Below are 27,004 nucleotides of genomic sequence, written 5' to 3'. Positions count from 1 at the left end.
AATACAAGAAATAAGAAATACAATAAGGAATAGGAGATAAAAAAGCACATCATTTTTCTTTAAAGCTCAGTTTCCCCATCAGATGCAATATATTATCACATTGCTACTTACCAACTATTGAGTTCCTTATCAAACTTTTTTCTCATTAATTTTAGGACTTTGTGGCCTAGTAAACTAAGTTTCAGAAAAAGGGAACTTCTAATTTAGGCTCTGCCTATTTCAGATTTGGGTTTCTCTTGTTACATAGAGAAGTCATGTCAACTGTTCTTTTTTTCTGATATCACCACCATGTTTTAGACTTAGTAATTCTAACCTACTAAGTTATGATTATTTTTGATATAATTTGATATATATTTTTGATATATGTAATATATATAATTTAATCATCATAACCCCTTGAAGTATTATTATCCTATTATACAGATGATGAAATTGCAACTCAAGGTCACATTGCTAATAAATGCTAATAAATAACAGACATTGCTAATAAATAACAGGATTTGAACACTCATCTGCCCAACTCTAAGGTTTATGCTATTGATTATTACTATACCCTACTGCCTACATTGTGAATTGTTAAGACTTCAAAAGTGGGTTATTGTGTTGCTGTATTTATAGGAGAGACTTGGCCTAGGTTTTGACCCTCACTGGTATTTTGTTTCTTCAGAGGGTGCAGTATCTTCAAATTTAGAGAAAGGATCCTTGGGGGAAAAAATATGGAACCAGAACTTATTATATTTTAATAAGAGTGAGGATAAATCACCAGTTGATTTGATGATTCTCTAAAATAAGGCTTTAAAAATAAAATTACACAGGTGCCTGGGTGGCTCAGTCAGTTAAGCATCTGCCTTCAGCTCAGGTCATGATCACAGGGTCCTGGGATCAAGGGCCTCCCCCACCTTCCGTGCTCAGCAGGGAGTCTGCTTCTCCCCCTCCCTCTGTCGGTCCCCCTGCTCATGCTCTCTCTCTCAAATAAGTAAAATCTTTAAAGTAAAATAAAAATTAATATTTTTAAAGACTTTCCCACCACACTTGTGTTCAGATTTTGTTATCAGATGACTAGAGTAGGTGCAGAAGACGTTTTGCATCAAATATATTATTACACCAGATATCTTAAAATAGAGGAATTTCCAGTCACTTTTGTGAGGATTTTCCTTTGATCTTGGGATGATTGGTACATGTGTGTGAGATGATGAATTATGATGTTATAGTCCCTTTAATAATTAAAGGTGGGAGTAACAGTGACGTTTTCAGCCAAATCACAAATGTGTCCAAATGTCCAAGAAGAGGGCTGGTGGCAGGTGCCACTCTGAAGTCAGATTCATCCAAATTAATTATTGACTTGTCTGAAACCTCTTTCTTAAAAAATAGTACCAGTACTTTTTTCCCCTTTAGAAAAAGGAAAGATCAATGAAATAGTTTTAGACTAGGTCAGTTAAAAGGTGTGGATTAATGGTAATGCTGCAGCTGTCCCTGCTTCTTTTTTAAAAGATAGATTGCACTGCTTAAAATACTGGAAGTTATCTTTACAAATCTTCGCTTTTAAATAAAGCCTACTGTTTTTCTTCACTGATATCAGTACAGGATCAATACTAATGGAATCCATTTTCTAGAGGAGATACCAATCAAGGCCCACGTGGAAATGTTTATCTGAGAAATTTTTTTCTAAGAAAAACTGTCTTTCTCCTTGCCATTTTTTTTTTTTTGTTTGTTTGTTTTAAATTTTAATTCCAGGGGCGTCTGGGTGGCTCAGTCAGTTAAGCATCTGCCTTCAGCTCAGGTCATGATCTCAGGGTCCTGGGATTGAGCCCCGAGTGGTCAGGGTCCCTGCTCAGTGGGGAGTCTGCTTCTTCCTCTCCCTCTGCCCCCCCCCAGCTCATGCTCTCTCTCTCTCTCAAATAAATAAAATCTTAAAAAAAAATTTTTTTTTAATTCCAGTATGGTTAACATACAGTGTTGTATTAGTTTCAGGCATACAATGTAGTGATTCAACAATTCCATACATCACCCGGTGCTCACCATGATCAGTGCACTCCTTAATCCCCATTGCCTATTTCACCCATCTCCCCACCCACCTCCCCTCTGGTAACCATCAGTTTGTTCTCTAGAGTTGAGAGTCTGTTTCTTGGTTTGTCTGTCTCTCTTTTTTTCCTTTGCTTTTTTGGTTTGTTTCTTAAATTTCACATATGAATGAAATCTTTGTCAGTATTTTTATTATGCATAGTTATCCAATTATTTTAATGCTATAAATATTTTTCAACCAATTTGGATACTCTAATCATTTATAAAACTCACGTGAAAGACTTTAGTTGAGCATTGGGGTGTCATTTCTCAGTGTTACCTCCTTTTTTACTGCTTGTGTTGTTTGGTTTAACAATTAGTGGTTCAGAGTCGGCTGGATGTATGGCAGTCTCTACAGTCGTGCAGGAGTGCTCAGAGCAGGCACTAGCGGAAGGAAGAGGTCAAGTGTTTTATTTAAGAATAAAAGACAAATATATATATATGGCAAATTAAAGAGTCATATATTGTTTTCATTACATCGTAATTTAAAAGCTATTCACGTAAGTGACTGTTGAAGTATTGGTATGATTGAAACTCTTGATGTTTTTTTCTGGTGGGATCTGTCTGTCTCTGAAGTGATTGCTAAAATGTTACTGTGAGTATCTGGGCAGAGATAATGTAGGGGGAACTGATTTGGGTGGAGGAAAATGAAATGGGTTTTATTTAAATGTTGTCATGAAGCATGCAAAAGGAAATGAAGTAATGAAAGAGATGCAAAGGTGTCAACACAGGTAGCCCTTTATGCTTCTATTGAGAATCATAATGTGGTTTCTTTTCAGAATTCAGTTCACATCTAGGATTTAAGTTTTCTCTGAAAGTAGGATGTTATGATGTGTGATGATTGTATGATATGCATTTGGTATTATCACTATAAAATCATGTTAGAAACCATGAGATTGTGATTTTAGAGAGACTTGGATCATATTTCTGAAAGCATCTCAGAAATCCTCGCCCTATCAAGCAAGTGGGCATGTGGACTAAAACCTTATTAAGTAAATCAGTAACCAGGCGTGAATGATAAATTGGTATTCCAAAAGATTTTTAAAAATGCAGACATGTATTCAGAACACTTCTGTTGGTAACATTTTTATTCACGATGTAACTAACCTGAGTTATTTTGCAAATAAGATTGAGATATACCACGTGTTCTTCTGAAGAGCTTTTAATCACACTCTCTACAGGTATAGTGTAATGAATCAGAGTGTGTGTTTGTTCAGATAAACAACTTTCTATTAGCACATCGACTTTTTTCCCCCCGAGCTTGTGATATAGTATGTCTTTTGGTTAATGTGTTGGATATCTTAGGTAAAGTCTTATTCCAGTTTGTGTAGTCTTTCATTTCTCATAGTTTAAGTAATGGCCTTTTAGAAAACACGGATTACATGATGAGTCCTTGAGGTTGAAATCTACCCCAGAATAGAAATATTTTCATTTTCTTTTTAATAAGTTTTTATTTTTATATTCATCAATGGTTAACTCCAATCTTCTGCTCACAGGTAACTATTGTCTTTGCCCCTAAAACTAGAGTTTAAATGGGCCTGACTTTGAACTTTATATAAAATGGAATCATAACATGATAAATCTTTTGTGTCTGGCTCCTTTCATTTGATATTATTTTTGAGAGATTCATCTGTATTGCTATGTGGAGCTGTAATTTGTTCATTTTCACTGCTGTACAGTATTCAGTTGCATGAATATACTGCAGTTTATTCATACTGTTATAAATGTATATAAAGTTCATTTCTAGTTTTTTGGCTACTTCAAACAGTAAAACCATAAGCATTCTTGTAGCCGTATTCTACATGTGCAGGCATTTATCTAGGATATATGTCTGTGAGTAGAATTGCTGAATCATAAGGAATACATTTAAATAATATAATCTGAATTAACACTATAATTTACAGCCTACTAATCAGCTTATTAGTTCATTCCTCCTAAATCAACTTAATGACAATAGCCTTAACTTTTCACTTATACATTCTGACTCCCTGTTAGTGCCCTTATTAACATTAATGACATGACTTCTTCCACTAATACCCATAATCAGTCAGTTTCATCTATTACTACATGAAAGAATCAATAACCTTCCTTAAAAACTGTATATTACAATACTAGTTATGCCACAAATATTCTTCTTTTTTTAAAGATTTTATTTATTTATTTGACAGAGAGAGTGAGAGAGCACAAGCAGGGGGAACAGCAGAGGGAGAGGAAGAAGCAGGCTCCCGCTGAGCAGGGAGCCCGATGCGGGGCTCGATCCCAGGACCCTGGGATCATGACCTGAGCCGAAGGCAGATGCTTAACTATCTGAGCCACCTACGTGCCCCACAAATATTCTTAATTATAACTTTTACTGCTACAGAATTAATCTTTTATTTTATATTTTATTTGCACCAACATTAGTTCCAACCCTAATCATCATCACCCACTGAGGAAACCAAACAGAATGTTTAAATGCAGGACTTTATTTTATGTACTAGTAGTATCACTCTCACTTCTCATTGTCCTAATCTTTATCCAAAATCTTATAGGTTCATTGAACTTTCTAATAATTCAATATTAATTGAAACAGTATCTAGTTCTTGATGTAATATTTTCTTACGACTAGCAGCATAGTAGCATTTATAGTAAAAATACATCTCTATGGCCTACACCGCTGGTTACCAAAAGCACATTTGAAACCCTCCACTGCTGGGTCCAAAGTGCTTGTACCCATATTACTCAAACTAGGCAGCTGTGGAATATCATGAGTTACAACACTAAGCCCCCTAACAAATTACATGCATATCCTTTTCTTACATTATCCTTATGAGGAATAATTATAACCAGCTCCATTTGTCAATGGAAAACAGACTTAAAATCACTCATTGCATATTCCTCTGTCAGCCACATAGCACTAGTAATTATAGCCATTCTTATCTAAACACCATGAAGTTATATAGGAGCTACAGCTCTGATAATTTGCCCACAGCCTTACATCATCAACACTGTTTTGCCTAGCAAATTCAAACTATGAACAAATTCCCAGCTGAACTATAATTCTAGCTCAGGGATTACAGACTCTCCTTCTACTAATAGTAGCATGAGGACTTCTAGTGAGCCTGACCAATTTGGCCTTACCCCCAACAATTAGCCTAATTGGAGAACTATTTGTAGTTACATCACCATTTTCATGATCCAACATTACCATTATCCTAAGGAATTAACATAGTTATTACTAGCCTATATTAACTGTAACACAATGAGGCAAATACATGTACACATCAAAAATTTTAACCATCATTCATATGAGAAAAGGATCTCATAGCCCTACATTTTATCCTACATTTATTCCTACTTTTATCACTTAACCCACAAATTATTTTGACATCCTTCTATTGTAAATAGTTTAATAAAAACATTAGATTGTGAATCTAATAATAGACACTCAAAACTTATTTACTGAGAAAGTATGCAAGAATTAATACATACCTCCATGTATAATAATATGGTTTTTCAAACTTTTATTTATTTTTTATTTTTTTTAAAGATTTTATTTATTTATTTGAGAGAGCGCGAACATGTGGGGGAGGGGCAAAGGGAAAGGGAGAAGCAGATTCCCTGCTGGGCAGGGAGCCCAACGGAGGCTCCATCCCAGGACCCTGATATCATGATCTGAGCTGAAGTCAGGTACTTAACTGACTGAGCCACCCAGGCACCCTGTTTTCAAACTTTTAATGGTTAAAAGTAATAATCCATTGGTCTCAGGAACTAAAAAATTGGTGCAACTCCAAATAAAGGTAATAAATCTATTCACCTCTTGTACTGATTTCACTATTTATATTAACTTTACCAATCATAAAAATTATTTCAAAGATCTGCATATCCATACTGTGTAAAAACTATCATCTCCTATGCTTTCATCCCACAATATTCATTTATTCAGGCCAAGAAAAAATTATTTCAAACCCGAAAACTATTGCTTAGCTTTAAAGTAGGTTATTTCTTGGGGTGCCTTGGTGGCTCAGTCGGTTAAGTGTCTGCCTTTGGCTGGGGTTGTGGTCTCATGGTCCCGGGGTCCTGGGATCACTCACATCGAGCCTCACATTGAGCCCCACATGGGGTCCCCTGCTCAGCGGGGAGTCTGCTTGTCCCTCTCCCTCCCCCACCCCTGCCCTTGTGATCTCTTTCATGTGCTCTCTCTCAAATAAACAAAATCTTAAAAAAATAATAAACTAGACTATTTCTCAATAATATTTCTACTAGTAGCACGTCTTGTTACACAGTCAATTATAGAATTTTCTATATGATATATACATTCAGATCCCAATGTTAACCAATTTTTCAAATACTTATATTCCTTATTACTATTCTAATCTTAGTCACTGCCAACAGCCCCTTCCAACATTTCGTCAGATGAGAAGGAGTAGGAATTATGTCATTTCTGCTAATCAGATAACACAGCTGAACAGATGCAAGCACTGCCGCCCTCCAAACTATTCTATATAACTGCATCAGAGATGTTGGATCTGTTTTATCAATAGCATGATTGCTGTTCAACCTTAACTCATGAGATTTTTCAACAAATTTTTAAATTCAACCTTAACCATGTTAATCATCTATTAATTGGAACTTTCTTAGCTACAACTGGCAAATTTGCCCACATTGGCCTTCACCCTTGACTTCCCTCAACCATTGAGGGACCTACACCCCTCTCAGCCCTACTTTATTCAAGTACAATATTTGCAGCGGGTGGAAACTAATCTGTTTCCACCCACTAATAGAAAACAACAAAGCCATTTAAACATTAACACTCTGCCTAGGAACTATCACCACATTATTTATAGCAATCTGTGCTCTCACTCAAAATGATATTTAAAAAGATTGTTGCTTTTTCCACCTCAAGTCAATTAGACTTTATGATATTAACTATATTAACAGCATTAATCAACCATATCTAGCATTCCTACATATTCATGCATTACAGTGTTTGGCTATTATGAATAAAGCTGGTCTGTACAAACTTTTATGTATAATTCTTTATGTGGATATGTGTTTTTATTTTTCTTGAATACCTTAGAGTGTAAAATCTAAGTCATTTGGTAGGTATAGTTTAGTCTTATGAGAAACTGCCATGCAGTTTTCCTAAGCGGATTTACCAGTTTACATTTATATTCCACCAGTAGTTATGTGAGCATTGTTAGGTGCTTCACATCCTTGGCAACCCTTGGTATTGTCACTTTCTTACATTTGAGCCATTCTAGTGGGTGTATAGAGATTGTGTATTTATTTTCCTAATGACTGATAACATTGAGCATCCTTTCATGCAGTTAATTGCCATTCATATATCTTTGTGACTTCTCTTCACATTTGACTTTGTCAAATCTTTTGCCCATTTAAAAAAATTGGGTTGTCTTTTCATTGAGTTGTAACAGTTCTTAATATATTCTAGATTCAAATCCTTAATATGTATATATGTTTTACAAATATTATCTCCCATGTTGTGGCTTATTCTTTAATTTTCTTAATGGTATCTGTTAAAGAGGAGAAGTTTCTACTTTTAATAAAGTCCAATTCACCAGCTTTTTATTCTTATGGTTCATGTTATTTGTGTCCTAGCTAACAAATCTTTGTATGCTGCGAGTTTGCCAAGATTTTCTCCGATGTTTTATTCTAAATGTTTTCTTCCTTATAGTTTTACGATTATATCTATCATCCATTCTGAATTAATTTTCTAAAAAGATTTTACTTATTTATTTGAGAGAGAGAGAGAACATGAGTGGGGCGGGGGTGGGAGGAAGGCAAAGGAAAAGGGAGAAGTAGACTCCCAACGGAGCAGGGAGCCTGATGCGGGGCTTGATGCCAGGACCCTAGAATCATGACCTGAACCAAAGGCAGACAACCAACCGACTAAGCCACCCAAGCACCCTCTGAGTTAATTTTTTTTTTAATATCTGTAAGGTGAAAGTTGATGTTTGTTTTTCTTTTCTTTTCAGTACCATCTGATGAAAAAACCTTTCTTTCTCTATTTCTTTGTTACCTTTGTAGAAAATAAACTGACAATGTGTATATATTTATGTATATATTTCTTTACTCCCTGTTTAATTCCAATGATATATTGGTGCATCCGTATATCAATACTATACTGTCTCGATTACTATAGCATTATAGTATGTCTTTATGAAAATAGCATAAATCTTTGAGCTATGTTCTCTTTAAAATTTGCTTTGGCAATTCTAGGTCATTCTCATTTCCATACAGATTTTAGAATCTGCTTGTCAATTTTTTTTTAATTTACTTAAATTTTGACAGGGATTGCATTGAATTTATAGATAAACTTGATAAGAATTGACATCTTGACAATATTGCATTTTCTAATGTATGAATGTGGTATATTTCTTCATTTATTTTGATCTTTAATTTCTTTTAGCGATGACTTGTAGTTTTCAGTGTACAGATTTCACACATGTTTTAAAAGTGTATCTCTAAGAATTTCATTGTTTTGGGTGCTGTTACAAGTGGAATTATATTTTTATTGCATTTTTCAATTTTTCATCGCTGGTCTATAGAAATACAGTTTGTTTTTTTCAGATTTTATTTATTTATTTGATAAAAAGATAGAAAGAGCCAGAGAGCACAAGTGGGGGGAATGGCAGAGAAGAGAGAGAAGCAGGCTCCTTGCTGAGCAGGGAGCCTGATGAGGGGCTCGATCCCAGGCCCCTGGGATCAAGACCTAAGCTGAAGGCCGACACTTAACCGACTGAGCCACCCAGGTGCCCCTATGGTTGGTTTTTATAACCTTGCCTAATTTCTTTTTTTTTTAATAGTTGTAATAGTTTCATTATAGATTTCTTAGGATATTTTACAACATGAACATTTTTTTTTAATTACAAATTCAGTTTCTTCAGTCTATACTGCTCTATTCAGATTTCCTACTGTTTCTTGTGTCATTTTTGGTAATTCATATCTTTTAAGAAATTTGTTTTGTCTAAGTTGTCAGATTTATTGGGAGCATAGATAGTTTATTTTAGGCTTTTCTTCTTTTGTACTGCAATAGCAGAGTTGAGTAGGTATGCTAAGACATTATGGCCAGCAAAGCCTAAGATATGTACTGTCTGGCCCTTTACAGAAAAATTTGGCCAACCCCTGCTCTAGGGACTGTAATAAGCATCTTTATCTTAATTTGGGATCAGGTAAAATACAGTAACCTTACAAGATTATATTTCTATTTACTGTCCTTAGTGCAATTGTTGTATATCTGTTATATCTATATTCGTTTTGACCCAGCAATGCAGTGTTAACATTTGTCTTAAACAGTCATATATCTTTTTAAAAAGGAAAGAAAACAGTATGCATATCTATTATGTTTACCCACAAATTTACCATTCCTAGTTCTTTTCATTACTTGTAGATCCAAGTTGTCATCTGGTGTCACTTCCCTTCAGCCTGAAGAGCTTAAAGTTTTTGTTTTGTTTAAAATATTTTACTTATTTATTTGTCAGAGAGAGAGAGTATAAGCAGGGGGGAGCGGCAGGCAGAGGGAGAAGCAGGCTCCCCACTGAGCAGGGAGCCCAGTGTGGGACTTGATCCTATGACCCTGGGATCATGACCTGAGCCAAGGCAGACAATTAACCAACTGAGCCACCCAGGCATCTCTTTGTTTTTGTTTTTAATGTAGATCTATTGGTGTTGAATTCTCTCAGTTTTTGCTTATCTGAAATTTCTTTATTTCTTCTTCAATTTTAGAAGATAGTCTCACTGGATATAGACTATTTGGTTGACAAAATTTTTTCCTATTGGCACTTCAAATATGTTGTTCCAGTATCTTTTGTTCTCTATTTTTTATGATGAGAAGTCTGTCATTAATTGTACTGTTGTTCCTCTTTTGTAACATGTTTTTTCTCTGTCCGGTTTCAATATTGTTTTCTTTATAGTTGTTCAGCAAGATCTTTCTGCTGAATTAAATTTCTTGGAGTCAGTTTCTTCTGACTGCTCTTTTCTTAAAAATGAATCACGTATATATTGCCTTGGCCCTCAATAATAGGAATGCTTCTACAGTTTTAATATTAAGTATATTGTTAACGCTTTTCTGATAGAGACTCTTTAAGGAAGTTTGTTTCTATTCCAAGTTTAGTAAGTTTTTTTAATCAGAAGTAGTTATTTGTGATCATTATATTTTTCTCTTTTTAACTTTTATTATAGTTAAGTAATTGAATAGATTCTCTTGTGTTAAACTCTCGTTTCCCTGAAATAAACATTTTTTAGTTTTATTTTAATAGAAATTTGACTTTTTAATATTTATTAAGATTTTTACATATATACGTATGTGTGTACATAAGACTAGTCTATTGTCTACTTTTTAAATAAAAATTTATTTCATCTTTTTAAAAAAAGATTTATTTATTTATTAGAGAGAGAGAACAAGTGGGGGGGAGAGGGAGAAGCAGACTCCCACTGAGCAGGGAGCCCAATGTGCAGTTCCATCTCAGGACCCTGAGATCATGATCTGGGCTGAAGGCAGTTGCTTAACCGACTGAACCATCAGGCACCCTGAATTTTTTTAATGTTATTTCAGTGAAAGTTGTGTTCATCACACTATACATTTATTTCACTTTGTACAGATACATACATTAAATGTTTCTAAAAATGGCACTTTTACATGTGAAGACCAGTGTCATTCATTGTATGAATATTATCTGCTATTTTTCTGCTATCTTTGGTTTGGTTATTAAATTATGCAATTAGATTATGGTTTGTGCATTAGGTTATATAAACATTGTGGTATTGTCAGGCTTTTTCTTTTAAGATTTATTTATTTATTTGAGAGAGAGAGAGAGAGAGTGGGGTGGGGGGATCAGAGGGAGAGGAAGAGAATCTTCAAAGCTGACTCCCTGCTGAGTGCAGAGACCAACACCGGCTGGATCCATGACCCTGAGATCATGACCTGAGCCAAAATCAAGAGTCACTGCTCAATTGACTGAGGCACCTAGGCACCCTGAATTGTTCTATCTTTTGTGCTTGGAAAATTTTAACGACAGAGAAATAATCTGTTTTGTTTCTTGAAGTTTTGGTAGACTTCACTTACAAAACCATTTGAGAGGATACCAAGGGTAAATATTTATTGCTTTTTCAGTTTCTTCTATTGAAAGTTATTTGGTTTTATTCCTCCTTCTTGAGTCAAATTTTAATTATTTGCATTTTCCTTAATTGTCCATTACATTCAGATAAGTAGTTCTCCAAGTGTGGTCCAGGGACCCTGAAGGGTCCTTTCAAGGGATCCATGAGGTCAAAGGTATTTTCATAATAATATGTAATTGCCTTTTCATTCTCATTTTCTCAGTAGTATGCAGTAGAGTTTTCCAGAGTCTATATGCTATGTACTGCTGCAGAAAATTGAATGTAGAAGCAGATATGAAAATACAACTATCTTTTATTAAGACATATTAAAGAGAATTGCAAAAATGTGCCATAATACTGCTAGTCTCACTAAATTATTTTGTCTGAAAAATATAGCATTTTTTAATGTTTATGTTAACATGTAATGTTTTCATTACTTTTGTTGTTAATTTAAAGTAAATAAATATTTTTATTTTATTTTACTTATTTTTTTTTTAAAGATTTTATTTATTTATTTGACAGAGACAGCCAGCGAGAGGGGGAATACAAGCAGGGGGAGTGGGAGAGGAAGAAGCAGGCTCCCAGCAGAGGAGCCTGATGTGGGGCTTGATCCCGGACCGCCGGGATCACGCCCTGAGCCGAAGGCAGACGCTTAACAACTGCGCCACCCAGGCGCCCCTAAAATAAATAAATATTTTTAAATTCATTGTTTTAATTGCTAATATTATAGTTATTAATAGATATAACCAGCATAAGCAAAGCTATTTGTTTCTCAAAAAATTTTAAGAAGGTAGAGAGTCCTAAAACTAAACTGTTAGAGAACCACTGATCTAGATTTAACAATTTAATTTTTTTTTTCAAGATTTTATTTATTTATTTGACAGAGAAAGAGCAAGCACAGGCAGGGGGAGCAGCAGGCTCTCCGCTGAGCCGAGAGCCGGATATGGGACTCAATCCCAGGACCCTGGGATCATGACTTGAGCCGAAGGCAGACCCTTAATGACTGAGCCACCCAGGCGCCCCAACAATTTAATTTTTTTGAGGATGCATGTACTCTTCTAAAATTCTTGAAATCTTTGAATAGAATATTGTACTGTACAGGTATATATATGCATCTTTATATACACATACCTATGTGCATGCATTTTTGTTTTTACATATTTGTTGTGTGTCCTTGTATGCTGATGAGCAGAGTCCCAACTTAGATGAAAAAACTGGCCTTGTTGGTGTTTTGGGTCTTCTTTGTGGCTGATTTTGTCCTCATGCCAAGTTTACAGAAGTGATTTAGATTTGTGCTGGCCTGGATGAAAGGCATAGAGTTTCCTAGCCCCAGCAGGAAGGGTGGGAAGCTCCCCCAGGGAAGTTTCTCTCATAGACCAATCTCATCCTCAGATGGTTATGCTGGATTTCTTGAAACCCATATTGTGCCCAAAGTAAGAATTCAGAAGTGTCCCTAGATTGAAGCTTGATGGTACAGAGTTTTGGCCACTATACCTCCCTTGCCCAGTATGTTTTGGGGGCCTGCAGTCTATGCATACCAGCCATCTGTCCTCAGTGCACTTCCTTCTCCAATTCCACTGAGCTGGACTATTTGATCTTCTTGTCTATAATGACTGTTCAGAAGCCTCTGGCTCTAAAGGCCAGTACCCATGGAGACTGTTGCAGGGCCCAATTCCCCGGGCCCAGTACCTCCTTCCTGCCACCTGTGCACCAGAAGCTCCTTCTTGGAAGGGTATCTAGCACAGTGTGAAGCATAGTTACTGGCCAAGACCAGGACCAAGAACAGGGTTATAGCCTGCTAAAGCCTCAGGTTATTCTTTCAGGAAATGGGCCAAGGACTGTTGAGCAAAAGTTAGTTTGAAGGCAGTGAGATCCCAGACTAGAAAAGACCTCAATCCTCCTTGCTTTACCTTTCAAAATCATATCCTTTATCCTGAAGTGGACGGTGCATAGACAGGTTGAGCAATATCTGGATTTTTATAATAGTCTCCTAACAGCTGTCTCTGTTTCCGTGCTTGTCCCCTATCACTTTAAAAAGTAAGTCAGTTCAAGTCCTTCCTTTGCTTACCCTCCTAATTCTCCCCATCTCCCTTGGAGTAAAATCAAAGTCCTTTAATTGTTTCCAAAAGCTCATACTGGCCCTACCCTAGCACTATACCTCAGTTCTTTGGCTTCATCACGTGTTTCTCTCTTCTTCCACTGTTCAGCCACATTGGCCTCTTTGCTGTTTATTCATCGGACACACCAGGCAAACTTCTGCCTCAAGGCCTTTGCTTGCTGTTCCTTCTGCCTAAAATGTTTCTTCTTCAGATATATTCATGGCTTATTCCCTCACCGTCTTCATATCTTTTTTCAAATGTTGCCTTCTCAGGTAAGCTTTCCCTGACTATGCTATTTGAAATTGCAAATCACTTCTTCCATTCCCCATTCCTCTTTTACTTTTCTCCCCTGCATTTGTCACTTCACATTGCATTTATTTCATAAAATAGTATGTGACTTATTTGTTTTGCTTGTTTTCTGATTCTTGGCTATCAGTTTTACAAGGGCAAGGATTTATGTCTGTTTTGTTTACTGATATATGCCTAACACACATGGGCATGGACAATTACTTGTCACTGGCTGTGGTCACTCTGAACCATATTTAGTGTGTCTTGCCCAAGTCCCCAGCAGTAACAGTGGCATTTTATATATATCCAATGGTCAGAGTAAAAGGAAGAAATAGTGAGTAGGAGGAAGGAGGTCTTACCTTCTCCCCTACCCATCCCCCAGGGGCCTTCCCACTTCTTTTCTTTGTTGAAGAAACAGAAAACCTTTGAGGTTGAGATAATATACAGTGGAGAAAGAGAGAAAATTGTGTTCCAAAATAAGTGACAGTGTATTCTGTACTTTCTAACATGTTATTTAAAAAGAATAAAAGAAAGTGAGAGGGAAAACCCCAAACCTTCTCCAAATATGTGGTTCTAGTCCCTTTTTCATTTCTAATGGTGTTTGCTTATACTAAGGTGCAGTAGGTGATTTTCAAACTCTTTTGCTTATATACCCTTCTTCCCCAAAAGAATTTTGAGAATCTGTGTACTCCCTCATATATTTTTAAATTGATGTCTAAAATAGTTCAATTGTAAGTTGAATTGGTAGTGAAGAATATCACTTTTAAAAATGTTTCCATTGGAAGGTATTCACAGGATTGGATTTTCTTAAAAAGCAAAAAAAAACTTGAGCCCATCTCTCTCTACAAAAAAAAAAAAAATGGAAATAAGACAAGATTGGCAAAATGTTGATAAGTTGAAGCTGCTCAAAGGGTGCATGGGAATATATGTATTATTTTTCTACTTTTGTGTTTATCGTTTTGTTTTCTTTCACGTTAGAGATTTTCTCTAAATAACTAGCGATCTTCTCCATTCATTGTTAAGCATAGGGCATTTAAAAAGTGATTGAAAGGGGCGCCTGGGTGGCACAGCGGTTATGCGTCTGCCTTCGGCTCAGGGCGTGATCCCGGCGATCCGGGGTCGAGCCCCACATCAGGCTCTTCTGCTATGAGCCTGCTTCTTCCTCTCCCACTCCCCCTGCTTGTGTTCCCTCTCTCGCTGGCTGTCTCTATCTCTGTCGAATAAATAAATAAAATCTTTAAAAAAAAAAAAAGTGATTGAAAGTTATGTCTGTATAGAGCAGGATAGTGGTGCTTGTTGACTGGGTTTTATTGGAGGAGAAAAGGTAGTAAACTGACTTTTTACATGGGGAGACCGTATGTCATTTTCTGAAAGTTTTCTCTCAGCAACAATCCAGTTTATCCAAAGATGAATCCTCGAATCTTCTGTCCACAGAGGTCTGAGTTTGTCTGCCTGAGTACCCAGCGCAGGGTAGGAGCTGCAGGTCTCTAGGCAGACTGTAAACTCTGACTGAACCCCTCCCTGTAGGGCTTCACTCTGGCTGTCATCTTGCCAGGGGCTTCTGAGTGTAGATCCCTCTAATTTGGTCTCCAGAGTTGAAATCTCCTCTTGCCTGGTGTCTGTTTCACCCTGTATTGTCTTACATCTCCAGTCCTCAGTTTGGCTGGTTTTGCAGGGGCAAGTATTTCCCTCTACCAACACTTAAGGACCAGCGTCCTGGGCTCTGCCACTTTCCACTCCCGCATTCCCTTTTTGTCTTCATATATGGACAGTTGGGGTGATGAGTAATTTTTGTGTTTCATTGTAGATGGAGTTTCTTTTTTTGTTTGTCATCCTCCATCTTATTTTGAGATGATTTTCCAAAGGAGAAGCAGACAGTAAGGCTTTATTCCACCACTTGAAGTCACAAGTCTTTATTTTATAATAACAAATTACTGTTGCATATTTAAAAAGTAATACCTTAACTTTTTTTATATATAAAATTCAGTCTTTATCCCTAAGAATATATCTTGTGCAAATCAACTTCAACACACAGAATGATTTCAGTCTTGTAATTTTCCTGTGATAACTTGGAATAATTTTTAAATAGTTATATTCATAGAATTCTTGAGTTATCTATTGAAGAGACCTTTTTTGACATTTAATAGATTCTCAGCAATTAACAATTAATTTGTCTCTTTGGTATTCTAAAATGTAACATTTACTATTAAAAGCTGTTTTTCTTGGTAGTAATATTGAGGTAAAATTGTATTTATGACTTGAAATTGAGCCTTTGGGGGCGCCTGGGTGGCTCAGTCATTAAGCATCTGGCTTCGGCTCAGGGCGTGATCCTGGCATTCTGGGATCGAGCTCCACATCGGGCTCCTCTGCTGGGAACCTGCTTCTTCCTCCCCCACTCCCCCTGCCTGTGTTCCCTCTCTTGCTGGCTGTTTCTCTCTCTGTCAAATAAAAAAATAAAATCTTAAAAAAAAATTGAGCCTTTGATACATTGAAGTCTCTTGATTCTGCAAGTTCACTTTACGTTAACTGGTATTTCAGTGAGGATGCTGGTTCTCTAAAATCAAATTCCGGGAGGAAATGTATTGCATCCCCTCAGCCACACCCCATTGCTAACAGATAGTTGTTGAGATGTCTTTGTTTCGCTGATACTAATTCCAGAGTTACGTGAAATCCAGTTGCCAAGTTATCCTCTGATTAGCATATGACACTAAAGGACAAGACTGAGCCAGATCTTTTTTTATTATTATTAAGTTTTTAAATTTGAGTATAGTTGACACATGTTACATTAGTTTTAGGTGTACAGCGTAGTGATTTGACGAGTTTATACATGATGCTATGTTCATCACAAGTGTAACTACCATCTGTTCTGATACATCACTCTTATAGTATAATGATATTATATATGACTATGATATGACTGTATTTCTTATGCTGTGCTCTTTATTCCTGTGACTTATTCATTCTGTAACTGGAAGTCTGTATCTCCCACATCCCTTTACCTATTTTACCCATCCCTGACCCTCCTGCCCTCTGGCAACCATCAATTTATTCTCAGTATTTATAGGTTTGATTCTGCTTTTTGATTGTTTATTCATTTGGGTTTTTTTTTTTTTTTTTTAGATTCCACATATGAGTGATATCTCTCTTCATGTCTATCCCAGAGCTTTTCATTCATTGCAGCTGTTCTGTCTTTTCTGATCCCGCTTCCCACCTCCATTCCTACCCCACCTTCCCACCCCCATAGAATTTCCTCTTGTGATTATTTCCAATTAAATCCTTCAGAGCAACGCAAACATCATCACCTAGAATATTGGAAAATACAATAGAAATTCTCTTTCTTAAAATTCACAACTTAGGAATAGAATTCCCCTGGGAACTAGGTCAGTAGAGCTGTACAACCTAATTTGACCCACAGAATCATTCTGTCTTTGCTGATTTGTCCTTACTTTTCCGCTCTTGCTGTGTCAAAAATAAAAAGCTCAATCTTTTTAATGCTATCCAAAGATTTGTATTACCAACAGTAGTAGGAAAAGCTGGAGTGAGAAAGGTTTATGTCCCACTTCATTTTTTCCCCCCTCAACCCTGTAGGGAAAGATAATATAGAGGATATGGGTGGGTTTTCAAACATAGCTGATTTTTATTCATCAAAAGAGATACCCAGACCCACTCTGTTGGTCATTACATCATGGGTGTGACATCAGAGACTTGGGAAAAGCAGAGTGAGATTGAGGCAGGGAGATGGTAGGGGTGAGGAGACGTGGATGAGGAGTCTTTACCTCAGCTAGGGGGGGAATCCAGCAATGGTTATAGGAGTGCATTCTCCTCCCTCCTCTCTTAACTTCCTCTTTCTGCCACCATGCCTGACACCAAACCTGACACAAAGTGAGGAGCAGGCCCTGGTAAGGCATATGCTCATGGTTGTACTAGCTGGGGGATGGGGACAGGGAGGGGGAGAAGGAAAGGTTGGGCAGGCATGCTGGGTGGGAAGAGGAAAGAAGAGTGACTGTTGTTACTGACCTCGTTATTGAGCCTTATTCTCAGCTGCCTGTGTGCAAGTAGAATGCATAAATGTGTGTGTGTGTGTGTGTGTGTGTGTGTGTGTGTGTGTGTGTGTGTGTTTGTTGGGAGAAGAGAAAACAAGGGGTAATACCTCTAGCTGCCCACAGCTACATTTTCCTGTTGGTACAAGTCTATATTTGTATTATCTTTGTTATTATAAATGAGTCCAGGAGATGTATAGGATTCAAAAGATTTTAGAGTTTTAAAAAGGGACTTAGTGGTAATTTAGAAACCCTAACATCACTGCCGGTCACCAAGTCCAGGCGGGCTGTCTCCGTTATCTCTTAAAGCTGTGTACTACTCTCCATCCCCAAACTATATTTTGCCATGTATGATCATGAAGTAACTTGGTATAAGACCTATTTTAGTTTCTTCTTAAGCTACCATGTAAGAAAAATAACGTGCAAATGATGGTTATATTGTGACTAGATGAATTATAGAAGATCAAATGTCAAAAAAAAAAATCAAATGTTGTCCATTCATTGTGCTGCCATGGGACTTTGCATTTACCTAAATGTGGCACTTCTGTTATACTTTCATTCTTTGGAGTCATGCCCTAGCTTGGCACTTAAAACCTGCCAGTTTCATCTCTAGTTGTTGAACCCCTACTCACATTTATGCACACATTATGTATACCCTAAGCACCAGCTTTACTGCATTGTAGCTCCCCAACATGCCATTTTTAATGCCTCTCTTTCTATCCTTCCTTCCTGCCACCTCTGCTTAAATCAGCCTCAATTTCTGGCCCTACTGTTACAGACTCTCATTGCTAGGTGGTAGATGAACCCCCATCTCAGAACTCTAAGCTCTAAAGCCATTCACAGGCATAGACTTTCCGTGTGTGTGTGTGTGTGTGTGTGTGTGTGTGTGTGTGTTACCAGAGTACACAAGCACTTCAGCAAGCAGATTATTCAACTGCTGTATTTAGCACTTGCCTAGAATTCTCCAAAAAAGTTAAAACAGAGTCCAGGATTAAGTTGTGTGATTCCTGAATTTTCAGGAGATGACATACTGCCTTTGGTACCAAATTTGATTAAACTTGATAACTTTAATGCCACTTGGTTCTGTTGGGGAGGAAGAATTAAATTGCTTGCTCTAGAGAATGATTTTTTCCCACTGACTAAGGAATAGAACATTTATTAAAATTATCTTGGTGACCTGAAAGAGAGAAATATACTTTTCTTCCTCAGCAGAAGCAGGTCTAGGACATTATTAGCACGTAGTAAAAATTGAATAATTGAGCAACACTGACTTCTTTGGGGTTCAGCCTTCCAGCCCCTGCTGTGTGATTAGTTCTGTCCAACCTGCTGGCATGCTTGAGCTGGAAGCCTGTGGAGGATTAGGAAGGAAAAACCCTTTAGCAAATCTCAGGTACCGAAGACATTTGATTTAATTTTATATGTTATACACATGGTAATCTGGTTTCCCTTGGCAACCTCCAGTTCTTCCCTACTTTATAATCAGAGGATGGCAGGACACATTGCAGATTTGATGGCATCACCTGAAAGTGACTGTAGAAAACAGAATTTGCTTCAAAAGAGGAGAGAAAAAGATCACTAAAAAAGGATAGAAGCATCTGAGTCCCTCAAAGAAGGGACAGATAATTCTCTATAGCTTAGATACCTATGAGGATTTCATTGATGAGAGAAGTTCCAGGACTATCTACAGGAGAGCAGTTTGGGAAGTGAGGGAAAGGAATCAAGTCTTGTAAATCTTTTAAGGGATAATAATTTGGGGCACCTGGGTGGCTCAGTAGATCAAGTGTCTGCCTTCAGCTCAGGTCACAATCCCAGAATCCTGGGATTGAGCCCCACGTCGGGCTCCCTGCTCAGCAAGGAGTCTGCTTCTCTCTCTCCCTCTGCCCCGCCCCCCCAACTTGTGTTCTCTCTCACTCGCTTTACTCTCTCTCTCAAATAAATAAATAAATAATCTTTAAGAAAAAAAATAAAGGATAATAATTTTATCATTTGTGAATTGCAGTTAAGTTTTTAATTCAAAAATGACAATAATAGTTACTATTTGTTAAGTACATGCCAGGAATCTTACTTGGTTCTTTACATATACAACTTCATTAAATCCCCACAGTATCCCTTCAAGGGGAGTATTAATATCCCTTTATGGATGAGAAAACAAGTATTTACCGATCTCTTAAAGTATGGAGGCTGGAGGAAGGTGGGGCAATATTGACTATAAGGTTTCAGCTTTGGGAGACCTTTCTTCACTTTTTTCTATGATCCTGGAAGTCTTAATAGCCTCTATTCCAAAACAGTATACTAATGCCCATTAATGTTGACCTTTAGCCATCCAGAATAGCTTAAGTTACATTCATCTTACCCTAACTCTTTCATTTTACCCACTAGGAAACTGAGTGCCAGAAATTTAGTAAAGCCTAAAGCTAGGTCTCCTGACTTCTAGTAATTTGTGTATTTTACCATGCCCATATACTTTTCAAAGAGGGCTTGAGTAAATGGAAGGAAAAAAGGATGGGGTCTTGTAGTACTATCAATGGCACTAGGTTGAGCTAGCAAAGTAAACAAACTACTTAATCAGAAGGTACTGATGACATGTTTAGGCATTGGGAATAGTTCTAGCTCTTATTTGGCCAGTAATTAATTTATTCTGCTTGACTCATGTCTGAACAATGTAATACACCTAAGATTTCCAAATGACTTTAAGTCTTTAAAGGTGTCTAGTGCCTCACTGGTCATTTGAAGTTTAAAAGGACAGGATTCAACATATGAACCATAATGTGGGGGGGGGCAGGTCTTGAGGTAGGTGTGAGCGATAATGAACGGCCGTTCTTGTGACAGGCGGATGCAGAGACTACATGTGGTATTTTACTGACTTACACATGTATGTTTCTGTCATGTTCACAGAATGTCCTACTGAAGTAAGACATGTCATTAGCTTTCTGTAAAGTGACAGCTTTGGGGGCCTACTGGCAAACTGAGAAATCTTAGTGTCACACACTTACTATGTAAAGCATTTTATATGAATTTAATTTAATCCTTATAACAACTGTGATTGTGAATGTTATTGTCTCCACTTTACCAAATTTTTCAGTTTTTTTATTAATTCTTCCCAGAACATTTTCTCTAACATTTTATTATGAGAATTTTTTTTTTTTAAAGATTTTATTTATTTAACAGAGATAGAGACAGCCAGCGAGAGAGGGAACACAAGCAGGGGGAGTGGGAGAGGAAGAAGCAGGCTCATAGCAGAGGAGCCTGATGTGGGGCTCGAACCCAGAACGCTGGGATCACGCCCTGAGCCGAAGGCAGACGCATAACCGCTGTGCCACCCAGGCGCCCCTATTATGAGAATTTTTAAACATACAGGAAGGTTGAAAGAATTGTACAGTGAACACCCATATACCCACCCAGATTCTATAATTGCTACTATTTTTCTGTATTTCCTTTATTATATATCTTGTCATCAGTTTATCCATCCACCCATCTTAGGTTTTTTATATTCTGAAGCGAGTTAAAGATGTTGGTACATTTTACTTCTAAACACTTACATGTGGATTTCATTAATTAGATAGAGTTAAAAATGTGGTAGCTCTATTAAAAAAATGAAAACAAAAAACTGAGGCCTTCAATTCTGTGTGAGGGACATAGTATGTCCTTGGTCACTTTTGGCCTTCCTCTGTGAAATAGTAAGATGTTTTAAGAAAAAAAGTAAGCTACTCATGTTAAACACTTATACCTCATTAATTTGATAGAGATCTGTAGGGGATGGAGATAAACCTGTTGAGTTCCTAGGCCACAAGCAACCCAGCACTACAAAGTGGCATCTACCTCATTTCTGATTTTAAATGAGAATGAGGTCATTGCCACATTTCTGAACACTAACTCCTCCCCTAAAAAGGAGAGTTTGATTAGCAAATTAGTTAAGCCCTTTAGTAATGATATTGGAACTTCATTTCAATGAACATTTTTCTCCTTTTCTCTTCTTCTGGGTGTGACTCAATTGCCTACAGCATGCTGCATGGTTGCTGGTAAAACAGGAAATGGGGTAAGTAATTTAGGTAGGGAATTTTTTCTACCATTTAAATATAAGCTACCTGATTCTTAAAGTACTTTTACTACTACTATCTCTTTTTTTTAGTGTGAGTTTACTAGCTCCTAGAGAAATTGAAAGAAAGAGAAAAGTTTTATTGTATGAATTTAGGTGTCAACCTTGTTTAATTAGTTTATTTGTATGGCACATTAGTAGTAGTCTATTAAAGTGGGTTCTTTTTTTTTTGTAGATTTAACATGAATGTAAATACGTATTTTATATTTTACATTAGGAACTTATAAAATATAGCTTGGCAAGCTATTATAAAGGAGTAAATTTTATGCTAGTCTTAGAAACTAAATTACAAAACTACACTATAAAAGATACAAAGTAAAATCCTACTTAAAGCAAAACAACAGTGAGTTTATACATAGACAAAACATTTAAAACATAGGTCCACAGGCCTTTATCTGAAACCCTTGGGGACCGAATGTGTTTTGGAATTTAGAATTTTTTTAGATTTTTAGAAGTGTAGTATGGTGATAAATACCATATATAATATACCCCTGCCCTCCATGGTCTGAGGTGGTACTTTATAATCAAACACATTAATGTTTCTGCAGTGAAACATGAATATTCACACTGAGTTTGAGACATAAAGTCTCCAAACAGCCTCACATGTTCAAGTCAATGTTTGATTGCCAACTGAGTTAAGAAAAAAAAAAGTCTTTAATTTTTCAGACCTTTTTGGATTTTGAAACTAAAAATTCTATACCAATAGAAAAAGGGCCATGTGACTACTGAAGGTTCCTGTGTACTCTGGAGAGAAAAACACAAAGAGAAGTATAGATTTCTGTATTAGAATCTTATACTTGGTTAAGTGATTCATAAAAAAAAAAAGTAATTGATTTGGCTTTTTTGTTTTTTTTATTTTCTATTTCACATCTGCTTTTCTGAAAGGGTAATAGCAGTATGTCTATCAAAGGTTTTGGGGTTTAGTTAGGTCATGTTAAATTAGTCTCAAATGCTTGTGATTCTGGCATAATAGAATTTGATCTAAGTTTGATAAATTTTTTAGCATAGTCAAGACATGCTATTTTCTGAATGTTTCCAGTTTCCATCCACATTGGTTGTGAGTTGCTGTTGTTATTCTTTATCAAAGAATTTTAAACTAAGCTTAGCTCTTCCAAAAGATCCTGTTCAATATAGAGATACTGGCACAGAAGAAATACAGAATGCTAATCTTTTCCTTCAGTGTCTGTAGTTCATTCTGCATTCAAAATATTGTGGAGGAATCACCATTAAAGAACTGATTCAAGGAATTTAGAAAAATTAATCATGCTTGGATATTTTGGCTCATCTTTCCTCTGGAATGGTTGTCATGTTGTATCTATAGCAAAAGTGATTGCAGTTGACTCCCTCATCAGTAGTTATCTGACACAGGAGAGAGGGAGATGACTAAGTACTCAATTTACTGAATTTACTCAATTTACACTGAATTTACCTCAGTGACAACTGATTCCTCTAAAGGACCGTCAGGCATATGCTAAGAACCTCTGTGAAAACATTCACCCTAAATTATATTAGAAAAGTTATTAAGGCACATTGAATTTGCAGGGTTGAAAATCTGGCATTTTAAGTGCTAAATTTTTCCTAGTATAGAAGGTTAAGGTTTCAAGATGTCTATTACCCTTTGTACTGCTCTTTAATCTGGGGGGGGGGGGGGGGGGAACCTGTAGTTGTTTTTTTTTTTTTAACTGGACTAAGATGTGTAAATGTATTTCAAAGACTATGAAGGATTTAAAATACCAGTAATGTCTTAACCATATTTAGGATTGCTTTTTGCTGCGACTCTTTGTACTCTCTAGAGTCTAAACAATGTTTAAATAGTTTTCTTGTGTTTTCCATTTCAATGTTTTATCCTTTAAAATGTGTCCTCATACATTAATTACTTTTCAACTGTGATGCTATTTTATGCAAATATTAAACTGTTAGTACAATATCAAGATAGTCTTTTAAAATACTTAAAATGTTTCTGATATTCAGAGAATTAGGAACAGTTTAACAAGTTCAAACAGTGTTTCAGTAAGTTCTTGAATGTAGGAAGTAATTTGATTATTTGTCAGATTTAGTATTTCATTGTTAAACCACAATCCCAAAGCATATGAATGTGTACATCAACTATTTCTTAATTTGTATTCTTAGAGGAAAGTCATCTTTATATGTTTTTTAGATCAATTAAATTTAGCCATTAGCTAAATTATTTTTTGCTTTCTACCCGGAGTTAGTCGTGTCTTTTTGTCATCAAGAATTAAATTACAATGATTTTTTAAATATAAGTAGTCATTTCTATCATGAAAACTGGATATAGAAGAAGTGATTCACAAGTTGGTCCTAACATCTCTTTTGTTAAAAGCAGCCCTATATATAGTCATAAGACTGATTTGTAGTTTTAATTATTTGAATGATGTGGACTTGTTAATTCATTAGTGATACAGTATTCTCAGCTTAGCCAAGCAATTTTAATAATATCATACCATGCATGTTTTTCTTTCTTTTTACTTTAGTTCCTTTCTTTCTTATTTTATTTTACTTTATTTTTTAGTAGGCTTCATGCCCAACATAGGGCTTGAACTCATGACCCTGAGATCAAGAGTCCCATGCTCTACCAACTGAGCCAGCTAGGCACCCCCTTCAGTCCTTTCTATAACAATTTTAGGTACAAACTAAAAGCTAGAGATCATAACTGGGACTTCCCCAAACCTATTTATTGGCTCATGAGTAGATTTGGGGGGAATGTCAGATTTCTATTTATACATTTTTCTGATATTAAAGTGACAAGCATTTTAGCAGATTGATGCTTTAGGATTTAGTGTTTCTTCTTTAGTAATAAGTACAGCTTTTATATTGATTTCCCAAAAGTAAGCCGCATTATCAGGAGGAGAGTAGATGTAAACATTTTTAGTCTGGATGAGATTATTGTAATACACAGTTTTATTGTTCCTGAGCAATAAACAATCCCTTCGATTCCACTTTTCTGTCTTCTGATATATAAATCCTGGAATCTGGCAATATTAGCTCAGAAAAACTCATTAATATACTTTTGACTTTGAAGCTTAAAAACTGTCTTATATGCCATTTTAAAAAGCTGTTTTTTGATTCTACTAGATTATAAGGTCCATGAGCTGAGGAATTTTTGTCTGCTTATTCTCTGTTTTCTATCTAATGTGTAAAATAGTGCCTGGGCACTCAATAAATATTTTTAAATAATTGCATAAATTCTTGCCTTCAGCAAAAAAAGTAAAGTTTTTCATGTCAGTGCATTAATTTTTATGTTATTCAGAAAACAGAGTCTGTCGCTGGGAAGAAATGATATAGTTCAGCTAAAAGAAGCCTACAAATGGATAACTCACCCCCTGTTTTCAGAGGAACTGGGTGTTCCCATTGATGGAAAGGTATTGGGTCATCAGCATTGTTAATTTCATTCTCTGGTTTTACTAGTTTTACTTCATTATATGGCAGAGTTTTGATTAGCCAAAATAATCTCTTTAAATAACCCAATGGAGAATTTTTAGGCTTTTAAAATATTAATTTCTAACAGTCTTAAATTGAGAAAGATTTTATTTTTTTAAGACTTCTTTGTGATCTAAGACATTTATGAGTATAACAAATGTAGTGTACCCTAATTGACTTTTAAAGATCAGAAATGAATCAAGCCTTTAATATGTTTATAGTTTAATTGGAGAGACACATATGCTGACATAAAACAATAAATACATAAGTAACTATTAATAAGTGTAGAGTCAACTCTAGACTATTTAAATTTGGTTATTTGTGGCTAATCTTGTTTTCAGATATAATCAATCAACTATAGTGAGCATGGGTTCAACCTATCCCACTTTGTTGTATCTCAGGTCCCTCTAATTTTAGGTAAAGACTGCCTTTGAAACCACAACACTTAGCCATCTCCCCTGTTCCAGAATGGACCTTGCCTCAGTCTGCAGAATGGACTGAATTTTAGGGAAGAGCTCAACAGGTTTCCAGATGTGGAAACAGGATATATTCCCAGCTCATCTTAAATTAGATTTTAATAGTATGGCCTCATTGCTTCATGATTTTGCTTGAAGGAAATTCCCTGAATATCAGACACACCCCTATTCAAGTAAAATCACAAAACCATCTTTCAAAGCTAAATACTTAAAAAAAAATTTTCACCATTCAGAATTATATAGCTCTGTTTCCTCCTGTTAGTAAGAATAAACTCTCTCCTTTAAACTGAATACTGACAGAATAGAGAATAAAACCACTTCACACATATATGGAGGGGAAATGAGGTAATGAAAGTACTTTGGAAATTAGAGAAGTTATTGATGCAAAATATTTTTACCTCAAACTTCAGTTTTGAAGCATAAGTAATTTTACATGTTGAACCAGTGAGAACAGAAAATAGAAAACAAAAGACGCAACAATGTTCTAATAGATTCAGAATGAGTGAAGTTTTCTTGAGTAAAAGCAATGTCAATACTTTTAATTTTACTTTGTAAATTAGAGAGCAAAAAAAAAAATTAGCTATTCAGTATCATGGTTCTAGAGAAGCTAATATGCTTGTTGACAGTCCAATGCAATCAGTAAATACAGAAATACCCAATAAAAAAGATAAAATTGTTACATGATATGGCATTTATCATTTTTTTCAATTTGGACTTTTGTTCTATGTGAAGATTAATGTATATAGAGTATGAAATTGTGCTTTTTTGTATGCAAGGATGTTCATTGTAGCATTTTTTAATAACAGAAAAGTTTACAACTTAAATATCCAACTGTCCCTAGAATTGAACAGATGAAAAGATGTCCACAACATAATATTAATTAAATAAAGTGATTTTAAGAATGTATGTTTAATATCCCAAGAAGTATATACATTTATGTTTATATTCATAAAAATGGCTAGAAGGAAACACACCTGTTACTGTGTTCTACCTCAGTGGTGTGGGATTAAAAATCCATTCTGTTTGATTATAATTTGTATGTATCATTTTTATAATAAAATTAACATCTCTCTTTTAAAACTCAAATCCACTAAGAAGTTTGAGTAAAGTTCCACAAAATAAATAATAAAAAATAAAGGCTTCCACAGAGATTTTAAACATCTGAATAAAATGCTTTTGCCTCACTAATAATTCTAATCATAGTATTGACAGGAACAATCCTTTCTGTTATGTCTTTCCAATTCCGTGAATTCTCTTTCATCTTCACATCGAATTTATATACATTAACAAAAATCATACAAATTTATTTTAAAATTTGTTAAAAAAATTTTTTTTGGTAGAATCACTAGTGAATGAGCTTTAGAAGTAAAAAAAACAAAAAACAAAACGATTTCCTTTCCAGCTGCCCCG

General features: G+C 35.9%; 1 protein-coding gene across 6 annotated transcripts in view; it reads left to right on the top strand.

Annotated features, from left to right (window-relative positions):
- PUS10 (pseudouridine synthase 10) overlaps window positions 1–27,004 on the top strand; it is a 70,032-nt gene that overhangs the window by 19,658 nt on the left and 23,370 nt on the right. For all 6 annotated transcript variants that reach the window (XM_026485255.4, XM_048222667.2, XM_026485239.4 and 3 more), the window contains exons 5-6: window positions 21,586–21,620; window positions 24,949–25,060. In XM_026485255.4, the coding sequence (XP_026341040.4) occupies window positions 21,586–21,620; window positions 24,949–25,060 (147 nt within the window). The remainder of the gene's footprint in view (window positions 1–21,585; window positions 21,621–24,948; window positions 25,061–27,004) is intronic.

This window comes from Ursus arctos, unplaced genomic scaffold (assembly GCF_023065955.2).
Source record: "Ursus arctos isolate Adak ecotype North America unplaced genomic scaffold, UrsArc2.0 scaffold_8, whole genome shotgun sequence".
NCBI classification, from domain to species: Eukaryota; Metazoa; Chordata; class Mammalia; order Carnivora; family Ursidae; genus Ursus; species Ursus arctos.
Note: the sequence above shows the minus strand (reverse complement) of the source record. Positions and strands in the feature narration are given on the sequence as shown.